The sequence below is a fragment of the Cinclus cinclus genome, chromosome 10, assembly GCF_963662255.1.
Source record: "Cinclus cinclus chromosome 10, bCinCin1.1, whole genome shotgun sequence".
NCBI lineage: Eukaryota > Metazoa > Chordata > Aves > Passeriformes > Cinclidae > Cinclus > Cinclus cinclus.
The window spans coordinates 19,858,837-19,876,823 of record NC_085055.1 but is presented as its reverse complement, the minus strand read 5'-3'; the positions used below and the strand labels follow the sequence as shown (position 1 = coordinate 19,876,823).

The 17,987-nt window shown below is 40.2% G+C and overlaps 1 protein-coding gene across 2 annotated transcripts in view; it reads right to left on the bottom strand.

The window, feature by feature from the left end:
- STAG1 (STAG1 cohesin complex component) overlaps nucleotides 1-17,987 on the bottom strand; it is a 128,075-nt gene that overhangs the window by 56,963 nt on the left and 53,125 nt on the right. For both annotated transcript variants that reach the window (XM_062498991.1, XM_062498990.1), the window contains exons 5-8: nucleotides 16,686-16,762; nucleotides 13,540-13,744; nucleotides 10,683-10,834; nucleotides 6,498-6,571 (exon numbers count right to left, since the gene is read on the bottom strand). In XM_062498991.1, the coding sequence (XP_062354975.1) occupies nucleotides 6,498-6,571; nucleotides 10,683-10,834; nucleotides 13,540-13,744; nucleotides 16,686-16,762 (508 nt within the window). The remainder of the gene's footprint in view (nucleotides 1-6,497; nucleotides 6,572-10,682; nucleotides 10,835-13,539; nucleotides 13,745-16,685; nucleotides 16,763-17,987) is intronic.

Below are 17,987 nucleotides of genomic sequence, written 5' to 3'. Positions count from 1 at the left end.
TCATCAATTTTACAAAACAGAAATAAAAATTCACTCACTATTCTGGTCAAGACAGTGCACAGGTTCATAGCCTTAACCCAGTGCAGCAAACTCTGGTGACTCCATACTGAAAGTATATACATCCCTTATATACATCCCTCCTGCAGGCTGGCCCACCTGCTGCTGTGCCTTTGTCCTGTCCCTGACCTTGCAGCCCCTGAGCTGGAATCCATGGCTCCCACAGGGACTATGACCCAAGCCCAGCATCACACATGGCCACGGGGACTTCTCCAGGCAAATCCTGGCCTTTGAATTCAACTCATAGGGAGGAAACTGTACTGCTGTAACAGCAGAAAAGCACAAACACCCTGTAATGCAATAACATGAGTGGAACACCTGTGTGAATGCCACCAAACCACTGCCATTGTCTCTCTTTGCCTGTGAGAAACATTAATTTTAACAACTTCCCAACAGCATCAGTAAATCTGGTCTGTCAACTTCCTGAAGGCTCTGTAACCTCAGAACCAAGGTAAGGGGCAATCCATAATGGAAACAAGCTGCATTAGGATCAGGGTAGGGCATCAAACAAGTTGCTCCTACCAGGGATTTCTCAAACAGGTTTTAAGTAGTGTAAGGACCAATGTGCTAAATACCACACTCAAGGGTTAAAAACTGCATTCCTTATAAGAAAGGCAGCCATAATGAAGACAAGTTTTAGTTAAAACTATGACTATATATATATATATATATATATGCATATGTGTGTGTTTAATTGTACATTGCTTCACACTGAACTAGACTAGCAATTCTCTTATATGGAGTTACTTTTAAACTAAGCATATAAGCAAAATATAGGTGGGTGGAAGAATACAAGACTTACTGAAAAACTTGAAAGACTAATAAATATAAATCAAGAAGAAAGGAGGAGCCACATCTGCAGCAACACAAAGTAGTGAGGAAGACATTCTTACTAGGGGATGACAGCCTGACTCCTCACATCCAAGTAGGTTATTTCACCACCTTATAAATTTACTAACTGTTAAGGAGTTTGGAAGGATTTAATAGCAATCCCAAAAAGAACCTAAATGTCAACAACTATTTAATCATGCAGCACAGCCAGCCAAAAAGCAGGAAAAATCATGTTTTCTCTAAGAGTGCATTAAAACTTCCCTAGGCAGACAGTGAAAAACTGCTTCTTGATTCAAAAGCCTTCTCAGGGATCCCTCAGCACTACGGGCACTCACTCCAAGCTGCTAATAAGGAGGGAGGGAGGGAGGGAAGGAGGGAGGGAAGGAAGGAAAGAAGGAAGGAAAAGAAAGTTCTTAAACTAATTTAGATATTTATAATAAGAAGAATTTAACATCTCCAGTATAATTGAAAATTAGACAGAATAATGGATAAGGCATGTGAGACCAGCAAACAGACTAAAGCTACTGGACAAGCCGGGGAACTTGTGAGACACCACTTCCCAGTCCACATCAACTTCCAGGTAACTATCACCCAGCAGAATCACTTGTGTTCCTGCAGGAATCACTAACATGGACTCCATGCCCATACAATGCTGTATCAAACACAAGACAGCCAAAAAAATCCTTGTACCTTTGCTATCAATGTGGTAATTGCTTGTCATTAAACTGCAATTATTTTCTTCTAATTTTTATACAGTTAAATACATTTTAGCTTCTGGTCAGAGTCACTAAGAATTATTTAGCTTTTTGAAAATGCATGTTATTTCTGGATGACACAAGAACATAAAAATACTAATTATACCTGCACTGGAAGTGTTTCTGGAATAATGAATGCATTATTAATTATCATAATTATAAATAAGTGATGTAAGCTTTTACTGCTTGCCAAATGCTTCTAGAAAGAAACAGAATCTAGTCCAGCACAGAGATGAAAACTAACGTGGCATCTACAGATCACAGACATGAAATACATTTAACTCTCTTTTCAGCACAAACTGCAAAGCAAGGTATACAAGGGGAAAATATTCACAGCATTCACAGCCTAAGTTCCTACTCTGGGTAAAGAGATCCTCCATGATGCAAAATGCAAATTTGAAAAGATTTGACAAAAGGGGTTCAGGTAAGAAATTCTGCATGTCCTTTTGAAATTTTGGCTTGACAAGGCAGACCCATAAACCTCAGCACAAACTACAGCAGTGTCAGGAAACAGATTTTACCAGTGCCATGCCAAGTGCCATTCCAGTGTACCTTTCATGCCAAAGTACACACAAGAATTGTGATTAAGGCCAGAAGTATTCAGGACCTGAGGCACAGTCTCTGATGGATATTTGGGAAATGTCAGGTGCAGAGCAGTGTACTCCTCAGGGTTTCAGGAGTGGTTGTCAGCTTCAGCTCCAACTCACAGGTTCTTTCAGTCTGTTTAATCACAAACTCATGAAGCTAACAAGGACTAAACTGAAAGCCCTCTAAGCAAACCTGGCTGATGTGCCAGGATCACCCTGGATGCTCACATCCCACAGCACTGCCAGTGCTGAGCCAGACCAAGGCATGACCTGGAGATGACCAGCAGAGCAGGAACTGCTTCAAGGCTTCTTGGAAGATCCTATAGGAGCCTGACTATTCTCACTGCACCTGCTTGCCCAATCTAACCACTGGAGATGCTGCTTCTCACACCTTGCTCTGAGACAGCCAGAACTGCAGAGAACCATCAGAAGACAGTGGTATTACTCAACAGGCAAACCAGTGTGAACAGAAAAATATAGATATCTCAGTCGATGGGTTGGGCTGAGAGTTAGTCTATAGGAAAACCTAATAAGGACAGAACCAAGGGTGAGTCACTGCCTTAGGCTTTCTGTGGGATGGAAGCTCAAACACCCAAGGGACAGGAAATGGAGCAGCTGCACAGGATCACACCACTGCCACTTGAACAGAACTGGGCCCATCTCTTGGGCTGCCTGTCAGTTTAGAAACATTCTGAAGATGTAATTATAATGAGAACTGGACAAAAATGTCTTTTGTACTTTTTTTTCTACGACTCTCATCTCTGGAGCGGATATAGGACCCCATAAAAGAAGGGTAAGAAAAACGAGTTCAGAGCCAACTTCCAAAAGCTCTGGGGAATGCTCACTGCATGTCCCACTCATGGGAGGGGCTGGCAGACAGCACTCCCATTCCTAAATGCTTCTGCATACAGTGGCTATTTAAGTATCTATTCCAATAACATGTTACCAGGCTGATTATCCAATGCTCCTGCCAGACCAAGGAATTTATTGTCTGAAAGCATGATGTGGATTCTGAGATGTAGCTTTACGTATTTCTGACCCCAGTGTTTCTCAAAGGGTTCCTGTCCTAACATCCTTGCTTATATGAAGTATGAGGCACAGCTCTGCAGGGAAGGGAACAGTGTGTGCTTTTAAACTTCAGAGAAAGGTCAAACTCACTCAAATTAAATTATGAAAATTTTTCCCTTCTCTTTTCTTATGCCTATGACACCAGTAATTTCTGTCTGTTTTTTCAAACATACCTCAAGCCATAATGCATTTCCTTGTCACCTGAGAAGTACGTTTTACCTCCTTTGGATAACACATTTAGGCTGCAGGGAGAAGGATTTTTCTCTGGTTTCGTTTAGGTTTTATTTCCCTGTACTGAGTGGTTTGTGCTTCCTCACCAAACTGCCATCCAATAACCCCTTCTCCCTTTTTGCCACGTCTTGTTTCCCACAGTGGAATTCCCATGTAACTTGTCACCACAATCCTATTTACTCTGTAGTAGGCAAAGGAACACCTTGGAAGGAGAGAGAAGCATCTTCTCCATAAAAATGGCAATGCCATCTAGATTTGGTAAGGTTTACCTTTTTTGCCAGTACTGACAAAACATTACCTCAGGACAGACTCGTGCCCTGCATAAATTCTCAAACCCACTGTGTCCATCAGTGTGACAATTCCCATTCTGGTCTGCCATAAGTTAAAACTGCAACAGTTTTGTTTTGCTGGCAAGTCACACATGGAGGAAAATGTCTTTAAGCACTCAAAACAAAAAAGATACTAGGAAGTAGGACTGAAATCCAAGATCTCTCAATCTTACCCTCTAAAAGGGGAATGTGACTGGACACACAGTGCTAAGTCCTAGCAGGGAAAGAGCCAAACCTCTTTCAGAGAGATGAACATTTTATAAATACTCTTTATATCTGAGCAGCAATGTGGCAATTATCTCAGATTCAGTTATCTCTGATATGAGATACAACTGAAATGAAGAATCCTTTTTTTATACACATGTACCCTACAAGCAATTTTCAGTTTTTGACTTCAGCCAAAAAAAAAAAAATTAAAATCCCTTTTTAAGGTTTAAAAAAAAAAGGATAAAAAAATCACTGGACAACCAAATATATCATAAAGCCACAGAAACTTAGTGAGAACAAATAGCTGAGGAAGGACAAAAGGCAGCATGCAGTGAGGGGGGTACATTTCCTGCATGCTTATTAAGAATGTCTCAGTTTTTGACCAAATCTGCTGTTTACACTAGGCTATCATTATACTTAGAAAACCATTTAGCTACTTCTGCAAATATATATTTTTTTTCTTGATGAAAGAAGTGAACACTGAAATCTCCCAGTAAATTGGGAGCCAATCTACAGAAAGAAGATGTAACCTCATTGCAACACTTGTTGGAAGACACATTTTGAATGAAACAGTTTCAGGGGTTTTGTTTAGGTCAAGGACCTGTTTTTTTAAGCTACAAAGGTCACTAAGCATGAATCACTGTGGCTGAATGAGAATCATGTTGAAGGGTGGGACTTATTCTCTGGGAGTAATTAAAATAACATTTTTTCCAAATCATCACCACTTGTGCATAGTCTAAGGCCTGTACAACCATGTGAAGTTCATAAATAATTGGAATTATTTGAGAGAAGGAAGGTTCAAGACATTAAGCAGTTATGAAAGCAGATAGTTCAAAATCCTTTACATTTTATCTGCCCCGGGCTTTGCTGTCACTTAGCTGGGTTTCACACAGACATTTCCCCCTCTATTTTCTTATCCCGCTGTGAGTGCAGGAGTCTCACTCTGTGCTCTCTGTGGTGCACCATTACTCATAGTTTGGTGTATGTTGTAAGAGACTCTTTGGTGCTCCCCAACAGATCAGGGATGGCTGTGCTCACACAGGTGGCTCCAGGGGCAGGGTGGGAACAGGTTCCTCCTGACCCCTCTGAACAATAGCACAAGTGGTGCCACCACCTGTCTGATTTCAGTCAATTCCCCATTGGTCTAACAGGGCCAACATGGGCATCTTTTTCCAGGGTATGGATAGAATTTATTTATTTGGCCTCTCCTTTTTTACAGTAACATCAGCAAAATCAGGTATTTCCTAGTGGTGGCAGGAGGCATGAAAAGGAACTTTTTTACAAAAGGACGATTTCAAAAGATAAAGCAAAAGCACCAGAAAGCAGACCACCAAAAGACTGACTCTTTTTCCAACCCCACAAAAGAGTATGAACTACTAAGAGGATATTTTAAAGCAACGTTTTGTTTGATATAAAACACTAAGTTCTGAAGGAATGAAAATGGAAACACTCTTATAATTTAATTTCTTCAGCTTTTTTTACTAAGCCATGAAAGCTGCTCTCCTAAAAAAATGGTGTGAGTGCTACACTGATCTAGCACACTCATTTACCTGCTGGCTCTGCAAACCCATCCTCCTGCTGCCAAGCAGCTCAAGGCTCCCTGACCATAAACCCTGAACTTTCTTTCCATGCTCACGTACTGTGGAGACACTCTCCGACCCCAGTGTGCTGCTCACACTCACACATTTGTTAGCACGAGCACCCTCCTGGTTTCCTGTGTGCTTTTCTCCACATTATCATCATCCCTCTGTCCAGCTGAACTATGGGTTTCTTTTCACCTTCTAAACCTCTTCTCATACCCCCATTTTTCCTGCCATTTTCCTAAAAGATTCCATAAATTATAAACCTTGAAAGCAGAACTGAAAGCTGAAAGGTTAATTGCATAGTTTAGTACCCTTGAATTTGATCTTTTGATTTCAGCAAGTCAATTAACATTTAAAGAACTGGTTGCACCAAGGTGATGCAAATGCTCTGAGGCATCTTGTGACACACAAGAACCCTAAATCTATTTTAATAGGCTCTGGTAAACCATATTCCAAATTTTCTGTTTATACCCAAGACATACAAGAGGAAGTGCAGGCTGGAGGACAACTGCTATCATACGATATGGAGTAATTATTTGATTATTCTTAAGATATGTCATTTTTGTGCTCCCAAATGGACAACTTTTCAAAATGCAAAGATTCAAAGCCCATGTCTCCCACAACCCTTTAAAGCTGTCTACTGATCAAAATAAAGTTGTGTGGATGGCTCTATTGAGTAATTACAGAGGTTACAATTTATATATTCTTCCATAACTTCAAGTGTTTGTGACAGTGATCTTGAAGAATCTATAATATTACATCAGGAGAAAATCAACCCAGAAACTGCCCTTGACTTTCCTTATGACCACACTTTGTTAGCAGAGCCTACTGGAACATGCATTTTCTTACCGGTATCTATGAACAAATATACCCTTAAAAATAGAGTTCATCATATTTTCGATTTCATCTTGGTTTTCTTGTAGCTGTGAAAAACAAAACACAAAATAAATAAAAGATCATTGCTTATTATGATTTGGTATTCTACAATTCCCTATTGGAAAACCTTTGAAGACCTTGGAATAGCACTTGAGTAAATTCACCATTTCTGCTTTTCCAGCACATGCCTATATTGTGTGCATATACGTACAAATATTTACATTTATATAGGCAATGTCTCAATGGAAGAAAATTAACATTCACTACAAACATCAATTTAGTCTCTCAAATTAGTTCTTTGAAGTAATCATCAACTTTTGCTATGAGATGAGTAGATGAGACAAGTAGAGACAATGTGTGCCATAATTTCAGCAGTGTTGTGTTCACAGGGAAACAGAGCTGAGTGAATGACAGCTGCAGAAACAAAGCTGGTTACACATTAGTTTTGAAAAAATTAATGTTCTATTTAAGGAAAGGAGCTGAAGATGTTCTCAATTTTCAGTAAAAGACTGTCAGTTGCCTGAACTTCAGCACCCACAATAATTGGGTTTCAGAAGCAGGAAGATTTCCAGGACTGAAGCACACCTAACATCCAGCCTTAGCCTGCAAGAAACCAAACCCAATTCCAAATGAAAAGGTGTTATGAGCATGCTTTTATAAGTAAGAGCCTTTCCTTAAAAATCTTTTCATTTCCTGGGCAATATGAGCATGTTTTGCAAGTACCATGGAAGCTTACCTTGTGTCAATTAATATGTTAACACAACTTGGAATTAATTACAGTATTCTCATACTGTCAGATCTTGTGTTACACTAAGTATAACTTAATTACACCTAAATGCAGTTTTGTTAATAAGATTACAACAATTTTAGCCAATCAGCTTTTGGAGCAGCCATCGTTCTTCCATCAAGGTGCTCATTACGGTCCAAGCACACCATCACAGTGATGGGAATGTAAATTTGCCCACATTCTCAGAGTAGGAAAACCACAACAGAGCCTTGCTAGTAGAGTGCACATATGAATAAAATAATTAAACCTGTATAATTATGGATGTATATATTTAACAGATAAAAGGTTTTAAAGCCAGAGGCAAAATTGGGATCAGCTGGTTTGACCTCCTGCATGGCATGAGCTCTGAAACACTTTCACCTAAGGGCTTCTATTTTTCAGCCAAATATTTCTACTCCATCTTCCAAGTATGAACTGAAGTAGCTTCAGAACTCAGGGAGTGAAGCCTCCCAGTTCACTGAAGTGTAAGGAGATGCTGTCTCCATTTTGCATTTGGAGAAACCCAAGGCATTGAGGGCTCTTGACTAAATTGTCAAAAGCCTGCCAAAGAAACTAATTTCACAGTAAAAGGGATTATGTACAACGGGAAGAGCTGGGTCCACACCAGTTCTGCATACATGAGCCAAGCATATTTAGACATGGCCTCTGGGAAAAGCACTATTTGCAGCACCAGCTCAACCCAAATATGCACAGACTAAATGCTTGTTTGAGAATTCATAACCCAAAGGGGACTGTGAGTTCCTAATCACTCCTCAGCTGGATGACTCCACAGGCTACAGGCAGGGAAACATCCACTGCAACATGGGAGTATAGACAGCCTAGGATAGGCTGTGCAGTAAATGAGGGTAGGAATGAACCGAGAAGCCTCAGGAGGCTTTCTGAAAAACTACCAGGGCCCTGGAAGAGGAAACTCACAGAGAACTCAGGGAATTATTTCTTCATATAAAACCACACCACAGAAGACAGCTAGGAGAACATGGACTTTCTCAGCCAGGAGAAAGTTGAGATTCTGAAAAAAGTGTCCTTTGACATCTTTCTGAGTGCAAAGTGAAGCAGCATAGTAGAGGCTGGAGCAGCACAAATGAAGGGACAGCATGGATGGCTTCCTCCCTCTTCTTCTGCACAGAATTTACAGTGCACTATAAACATGGTAAATTATCATCTGGTACAGGTATCCAGGTGCTGGGGCACAGCTGGTGTGGAAGCAGAATCAGAGATTCAGTAGGTCCATGTGAGATCCCTTTTGCCTCTGTGTACTAACATTTAAAGGATACAATTCTGAAATGTATTTTAGATTCAGTAATGAAACTCTAATTGCTTTCTACACTTTCAAGTTTTTTAAACTATGCATTCGAATCTGAGTGCTTAACTTCAAGCATCTTGAGAGAGCATCTGTGTCCTGGGACTGCTGCTCTTTCAAATGCAAAAATGATTCAACACTCCCTCTCTTAAACAGAGGTAAAAAATGAGGGAAACATTCTCTTGTTGACTCTGCAAGCAGGTTTGGAAGCTTAAAAAGACATGTATGACAAGCACAAAATTTCAATTACTACTAGCAGACACTAACAACTTTCTCTGCTTTGTGGTATATTGCTACATAAATTATCCACTTGAGCTGAAAATTTCATTGATAAGACAGAGCTCCATGCATGGCACTCTCACCAGGCCTGTAGATGATGGCATGAGAATGGAACACTGCAGCAAGTGCTCCACCTCCTCTGCTTCAGACTAGCTTGGCACACTCAGTTGGGGAACTCTCCCTCTATCAGCTCATGAAGACCAATACATGCACATTTTATGTGCTCAGGAGGGGTTGTTAGGATGGCACTTCATCCAAGAATCAACTGAGGATGTGTCAGCACGGAACGCCACTGTCAATTCAGTGTATTTAAACACTGGGACTATACTTACATATTATGTCAGGAATTCTTACACAGAGCATTAAGTCATCTAATCCTCATGGATCTCTTCTGCCCAGGTGCCTCTGGTGTGCTTAACCCCATGGACACACTTGATCTGGCTGTTCCTAGGCAATGCTTTGCTCAGCTGTCATGAGCAGTGAGGTGAGAGCCCCTGAACACAGAGCCAAAGGTAAGGACTAAGAAATGCTCCTTCTCCTGTCAGGGTTCCCCAGCCCTGTGCAGCCTGGGCATCCTTGCTACAGCTCCCCAGAGAGAGGATGTCCTGCAGCCCTGAAAGAACAGCGGGGGGAAATGGGCACAGAGTCCCCAGCCACAGAGCCACCAGCCCAAGGAAATCAGTGCAATCAGTGCCTTTGCCCTCTGCAAATTCAAAGCAACAATCAACAAATGTGGAATACAATCTCCGTTCCAGCTATTTTGCTTTTCAAAATGCTTTAGAACTCACATTCAATTTAATATTTAATTTATTTCTCTCGCAGTTTGGGCAGGAGAGATTCTTCTTGCATTGTACCTTAATGCATTCTTTTCAAGAATTATGAAAACCAAATAAAGTTGTGCTACAGATCATAGGGGTAAAATAAAAACAGGAGATTGTAATTATCCCCAGACAAAGACTACAAAGTCAAATAATTCTGAATTGAAGTTACACCTAAAGGAATTCAAGGTGCACACAGGCAAAACACGCAGACATCCTTATTTGCCACAGAGTAAAACAGTGGTGGAGAAAATTAAGAATTAATATATTAAGAATAATAAATTTAAATCCAAGCCATACAAACTTTGATTTTTAAATTTCTCTTATGAGTTTTACTTGGCATCTTTTCATACATTATGATTGTTTGGGTGTATGTGTATTAATTTTCTACTTATCATCTTTAAATTTAAGCACACCTCTAAAAGTGAAATTTCCTGTGATATACTTTATTTAGGGTTGATTACAGCAACCATCTAATGGTTTTTCTCACCTAATGACAGACTGGTACTTACTAAAGGCAAATTTAATGTCTCCCTAGCTCCTTCTCCCTGAGAACAGGTGCTACAGCCTCAATTCCAGTGTTTCCTGAAAGCAGCTAAAAAAGAAATACTAATGAGACACTGTGGAATAACTGTCGTGATCAAGGGAAAACAGGGCAGTGCAGGGAGGGAACGTGTGATCCTCTTGTCAGAATCTTTCTGCATCATCGGAACAGTGTCTGTTTACAGTCTGGGACTCTTCCTACCTGGTCATACATTGAAGCCTGAGCAGAGAATTCTCCTTCCAGTGCAGAACAGCACCACAAACTCAACTGAATGTGGCAGTACAGGATTTAAGTAGTCTGCTTGAGATCACACAAACACCACTGCAGAGCTAAACTCTTGCTCACTGTGGTACTCAAGTCACAATCCACCCTGGGCTTTCTGTAGGAGAGAATGTACATAAACCAGGAAAAAAATTGTCTTTTCACTTGCCTCTTTTCTTTTCTGAAGTAGCAGCTCCAATCTTTCATTAGCTCTTTTGCCAATCATTTTGTTTCTCTCAGCTTCATACTGCCTCTGTGTATTGTCCTGATGAATGCTCAGGTTTAAGGCAACATTCACAAGAGCAGTCATAAGCTTCATAGCTGCAAAGGCACAAGACAGATTATGACTCTTTACCTGTAGTCAGAGCTCAGAAAGTATTTCCTCAGCAGATCCATACTCACAGCAAAAAGTCTCTTGACCCTGGCACAGCCATCTGGAAAGGCACTTCCACCCAGGCAATACCCAGGTCATTGGCCCATGGTCAGAAAGCAGAGTCTGTACCCCACAGTGAGCTGCAGGCAGTGCTCCTTTCTGTATTCTCCAGTCAGGGAGGACACTGAGGGCACCAGGGAGCCTGCAGTGAGCCTGCAGCATCAGGGCACCATGAAGGCAGCTGCTGGGGAGTTACAGACATTTCTGCACAGAGGAGTGCCAGAAGAGATGGCTCCATACTAAAGGTGACCTTAACCAATGGCTGCTGAGGATTGCTCAGTTCACAAGGGACCACAGCACAGCATCTCTGAATGCAGGTCTGACACTGCTCTAAAGTCAGCTCTCCAGCCATATAAAGATGCAATTTTTATTTTCACTGGATATGATATTGTTTTTGTCTGCTTTTTGGTGCTAAAATTTATTTTTACAAAAAAACATTAATAAGGGTCTTTTAACCCTTAAATAACCCCTTTTCTGTGTGGTTACACAGTACAATACATTTTACAATATTGAAAGTACAGCAAAATAATGCAACAAACTATCACATCCTCTCTGGATGCTCCTCTAAATATGCAGCATTGCTTCAAGCTAGAAAAGCAACCACATAAATGGAGAAGTGAAGCTACCTGGATTGATTTACACCGCTGTAGCTCAGAACTGATAACCTACAGGTTCTTCTTCCTACAGTGAATCATCTCTCATTCCAACTGACTAGCACAGACGAAAACTGAAAACAAGGACCTACAAACACTCCTTCAAGAAGAAATGCCAGTCTACAAGTAGATTTTCTAAAACATTATCAAGACTTGAGCTCCATAGCATCATGCTGACCTCTGCTCTTTGGGACTACAACACAATTAAATGTGCTAAAAACAGCTTGAAGGAAATTTGTAGAATCAAAGCACAGCCTCAAGCTTGTCACAACAAGGAAATAAATAAATAAATAAATAAATAAATAAATTGATTGTCACTGGTAAATGCTAAGATGTTTGGCAGCTCCCATCCATGATGCAATGTTATATAAATGTGTCATTAATGCAAGAAGTCAGCACTGGCTGATATAACTGCAGTCAGTTGTGATGAACCTCAGCTTTAGAATCAGCTTATTCTTGCTGCAAGTTTCTAGCTACAGAATCCATTCAAAACAGTGGAAACTCTTTCTTCTACAGAGCATGGGTCTTGGGAAATGACTGTAATAAGCCCTTTAATCAAGCCCTTCATGCTTTCCAAACATCTGCCCACGCAAGGATGGACCAATCAATCCCAGGGACCAGAATGCAGACCTCACTCCATGAACTCTTCCCTATGAACCAATCAACCACAGTCTGAGCAAAGAGCAAATCAAAACCACCCAGCACTGTAGATAGCATCAGATGGAAGGGAATGTAGTTTAAATAACAGGCACAGATCTCCAGCATCTTATCTAGGCTCAAACAGTGCTCACCTTGGAATACTGAATTTGAAGAGGAAACTCCAAAGCTGGAAGCTTTAAGCCTGCATAATTCACGGTTTTACCATCCCATTGCTAAGTATGGTGAAGAACACAACAGAATGTGTTTCCAAAGCAGTTCAGTCACTGTGAGTTGAAGGGTTTGGGTTTCAGTTTTAAAATCAAAATCAACTCAAATCTGGAGTTGTTTTTTCAGTATCATTGGAAATCTGCCTCTTGCTTGGATTCATAACAAGAGATAAAATTTTAAATAAATTCTGACTGCATTTGTTTAATACTGGATATCGATATACTTGAAACTGAAAAAAAATGCATATGAGGCTGTGGAAAGACCAAATAGTAATAAATACTGGACACAGAAACATTCAGATTATGACAAATGTCTGCTGTAAGAGTTTCAAACATCTGGCATAATCTATGAACCTTGCAATAAGATGAATTTCTAACTACCTGACATGACCAGCTGTAGACACCTATACTCAAACCAGCCACCCTGGTAGTGCTTTGTAATTGAGAAAAATTGTTCCTTGTAGAGAGCAATTCATCCCTCTTAGAGGAGACATCTCGTCTAGGTGTGATGAAATACATAAGGAAAGCCCATTTCCATCTAATTACACACCCAGGGCTTTCCTTAGGTGAGGCAGCTGCACTGAAAGGTGGTGTGGCTGCAGGCAGAAGATAGGGAGCCCTATAATCATGGCCCAGTAATCCAAAACCTTATGCTTCTCCAGAGTTAAGGCACAGATTATTTTTTCTGGTGAACGGAAACTCTTTGATGGTACAGTTGTCCCAATATTTCCTTAGAGTAAATTTATACTGTAAAATATAAAATTACTCCAACATTCTGTGCAACAAGTGAATAATTAACAACAAAACACAAGACATAAGCATGCCACTTCTGATTCTCAGGACTCACTGGAGGCCCTGGGGATGACAGGAATCCCTAAGTGCCTCAGCACCCTACTTTCCAAATAAAAAGGACTATTTTAAGTATAGTTGTACCATATGTGGTACTTGGATTTGATGAAGCTTTCCACAGTTTTAAGGCTGGTCAGGGTCCACCTCAATCCAAACTACAAGTCCTAGTCGCAGGGGACAAGCAGTAGCACGCTCAGAGAGAACCCTGCAGGGCAGCTCACTCACCAGCCAGGGTGCTGGTGTGCCGGAAGGCGCGGACCTGCGAGTCGGAGAGGCCGGTGAGCAGCGAGATCACCGTGTCCATCATGTACTCGTCGTAGATGATGCTGTACTGGCATTGCCGGATCAGCACCCCGATGAACTCGCAGAAGTTGGAGCGGAACTTCTTCCACTGAGGCCCAGGCATGGTCAGGGGATAATCACCACTGTCCTGCAGAACAACAGAAGAAGAAGATCAAGTATTAAATGTCTCCTCATTTAATGTATTTTAATGTTGGTAGTAGCCATTGTAGTCTACGGTTCTAAACTAAACATCATCTTGTTCCTTCAAGCCAATGGAAAATAACAAAAAAAACAACACATTACTCTTCAATAAGCAGGGAGGATCATTGGCAAGAAACCACTTTTGTAAAGACATCACAGTACATCACTGTAACGGTTTTCCACCTGCAGTATTGGCTCTGTATAGTCCAAAATAAGTATCAAGCATTCCTTGAATCCTCGGTTAGGAAGTGGGAGCAAAGGATGAGACAGGAATATTTCAAAGTATTTAAGGTCAAAACCTAAAGAAAGGCTCGTGTGATTGACAGTTTGTGTCATTTTCCATCCCTACTTCAAGTTAATATTCTAATCAGCTGGCTGCCCCTCCCCCCAAACTTTGCTTTGCTCAAGTTTACAATTGAGTATGGTTTACTCAAGCTTACAGTTTCCTTATCAGAAAGCAAACACTGTTTTATCTTGTAAATGCAGACTTTATCTAGTGGCAAAACCTTCCTTCTGATAGCAGCAATGGAAATTTTACTACAGATTCATACACTTCATCTTCAAAAAATTGTTACAAGATTGGATGAGGCATGTTCATTTAACACCTCTCCAGGTCTGCTCTTATTACGTTTACTGTATATAGTGCATTACAGGGACACTGTCCCCCCACAATCAGAAAATGTTTTTTTCCCCTTAGTGAAAAAGCCTGAGTATAAATCTCCCTGACCACTTAATTTGTAAGCCAGTTCCAGAGTATCCAAAACATCAAGGCAGGAATGCTCCATCCTGAATCTCTCAGCCAGGATAAGAAGTCAGTAGTATCAAAGTTACATCCATTGTACACATTTATTCTGTGGTTTTGTGAGGAACAAACACTTTCCTCCTCAGGACTTATCACCCAGACTGAAACATGCAAAGTAAGCAACGTCAGCACAGAGGATCTGCAATCAAGCACCTTGAACCTAAACTTCCTAAACAACATTCCCCTACACAAAATCCTTTAGCCATCACGTTTAACCAAACCACATCCATTTCAACCACACCAAAATAACTTGATGGATCTCTGCATGTGAACTTTGGTACATAACATATGCTTTCTCAAGGTGTGCATGTATACAATCTTTTGGAACTGATCCTCATAATTTGTGTGTAACTACTCATCTCTGCATTTTTAACCTACTAGTACATATCAGACAACTCTTTTGAAAACCCTATGAAGACTGTACCATGAACACCTCATCTGGCTGAAATGGGAAGAATAAACTTACAATGAAGTCACTTCATGGACCTTTTATTGCTGAATACCACGAAAAAGTGATACATTGGTGACACTGACACAATACTTGATGGCCCAGTGCTTAGAAAATTCAAAGTAAACCAAGTCTCTATTCACCTGCCAACTCCAGCACAAGAATGATGAGAGAATTCACCTACAAAACACCTGTACTCCCAAGCAACCAAACAGTGCAGCCAACAGATGTCCATGGAATTCCCTATCCCAAACATTATATCCGTCATTTAAATTTTTCCATTCATGACAAAGAAAATCAATACTTCAATCCCTACCATAAATGCAAAATTCAGGCCGGCAGCCACCTGATTCCTGCAGCACTCATGGCACAGTGGGACAATTTGGGATTTCTGGGGTACTGGGGGAGCTTACAGTTACAGGTGAAATGCCAACAGTTTATTCCAGATTTCAAAATATTCATTGGGTTGCCTAGGACTAACAGTTTCATGTTTTTGTACTAAGCCCCACAAACCTTCTCAAAAATCCATTCAAATGTTAAGGCAGAAGCTAGAACTGAAACTTTTTTTAGAACTATAGAAGTTCTGAAAAGTTTTAGGTAATGGAGAAAGAAAGACTATGTAACTCTGAAAGATGTTGCTTTCAAGTACATTCATATGAAGAGGTATTTTCCTCATATGAGAAAAAGACTTTGACAGCTTTTAAAAAGGTTTTTTTGAAAAATACTTTCTTCATCAACTATGGCACAGTCACCTAGCACGAGGAGCACTCCTATTGCTGTAGCCAGGCATTTACTGAAGCATTTTGTTCTTCAAGGCCACGGCAAAGACGGAAATTGTGTATAAGTACATCCTGAAAAAGATAATTTCTTGTATTTATTGTTTTCCTGCTTAACTTTCTGAACCAGTCTTGACATTTCATTTAGAACTGGCCAGAGACACTGCTGTTCTACAGAAATTCTTGCTCCAGCTTTAGTTTTCCTCACTAAACAAAATGAATACTCAGAATATTCAGCTTTTTATGCATCAAAAATCAAAGAAAACACAGTTCAAAAATCTCAAAGCTAAAAAGCATTCACCATTAGGAACATGTTTATTTTGACAGAAGATACCAGTCTGAATTGTAATTTACTTGTTTCAAACAAAATGTTCAGATCTTTTGAAAGAGTATTTCTTTCTGTATCACTGTTCCAAAATTCAAAAAAAAACAACCAAACAAAAAAGGTAATTTTCATTTTGAGTTCCTAATTGTTTAAATTGCAATTTAGAATACACAAAACATTAATTTACACAGAGAAAACAGAGCAGAATGCTGTAACGCTGTCTCATGAATCTGATGTGTCAGAAACCTGGAGCTCTTCGTTGTACGACACTCCCAAGAGCTCAAGTTCAGCACCCAGAACGCCACCATCACTCTCAGAGGGATGAGAGTTCTCCAATTCCTCTTCCTGCCTGCTCTGATGAAACTCTCTCTGCTCTGTTACTCCACATCCAACAGCTGAAGTCACTGCTTTGCTTGTCAGTGTAGTTCCCCATACTGAGACATTATTTACCCACTGGCCCACGGCATTTTTAATCTAAACTAGAAGTATATGGTAATATATTTCATAATGCTTCCAAGAACTGTTTGTATACTCTACCTCATCAAATTCTTCCGTCATTTTCCTTATGATTTCTGCATTTTGCATGTTCCTGAACATTTCAATTCTTACTGTACCTGTAATGTAATGAAAAAACAAAAGAAATTAACACAACATGGTTTTGCTACATCAAAATATCAGTGTTTTTCTGCTGCTAAACAAAAGCTCAGTGATATATATAAAAGAGTATGCAGAGTGCAAAAGTAACAGGAATACTTTGCAAGAGGCTGTCTCACGAAGAAGGGAAAGAGCACTCATCTGTTCTGTAATGTGCTTTCAAATGAAAAATTAGTATCATTTTCCATCCTTTCACTCTTTGCAGCCAAACCAAGTGTGATGAAGCAGTGACAGCCATGGAGGACTCATGTCATGTGTGCAGCTGCCCAAGGCTTTCAATTTTGTGTGCAAAATGCAATGAGCACAATCTTTCAGTTCCAGGGCCGCTCCGGGTGGTTCTGCACTTCCCATGCTGAATGCTCTGGATAACAGACACCCATGTTCTCTATGCACCCACTGGAGTTTTCACACTGCTCAGCTCAGGACCAGCATGGTTTATTTACTGAGGCACGTTTCCCAAACCCAAAGGCTCCAAAGGGCTCAGCCAAGATGTGAGCCAGCTCAGCACCAGAAGCAACAACTGTATCTCTGTTATTCTTCCATGTGGATTTTCCACTCTCCCTTGCTACCTGAACACTGGAGTTGATAGGATCAATTTTTCATTGTAAATCAAACAAAGTTACCAAAATTGAAAATAGAACAAGACAATAGCTATAAATGAAGACTCTTGTGTCTTAATCAAAATTCAATCAGTGTACAAATAAAGTATTTTGACATATTATTGCCTCTGCAACTAGACACTGAATATCTAACCATATAACCCAGGGCAACACAGAGATTATTTCGCTGCTGCTGCTGCATGATCTTCTCTTCATCACTTCACAATCTTCTTTTGTTAATGGAGGAAATTCAGAAAAATAAAGCAAACTGCAGAGCTACAAAATCCATCCCAACATCATTAACATTACAAAGAGTAAGTCTCTCAGCTTCTGTAAAAAGTTCCACTGGATTAATGATCCACTGCATGGCTTCAAAAATTCAAACCATAATAGAAGCAGCTTAACAGTTAACAGTATTAGTTACTCTACAAAGGATAAATAAAGATAATTTAAACATACTAAATGTTACACAAATGTTTTAATTCGGGTATTTTATTCCTTTAAAAAAAGAGCATCAGAAATACATGCATTTCAAAACATGAAAGCACAGAGCACACCAAGTCTCACTGTTATTATGGGTACAGTT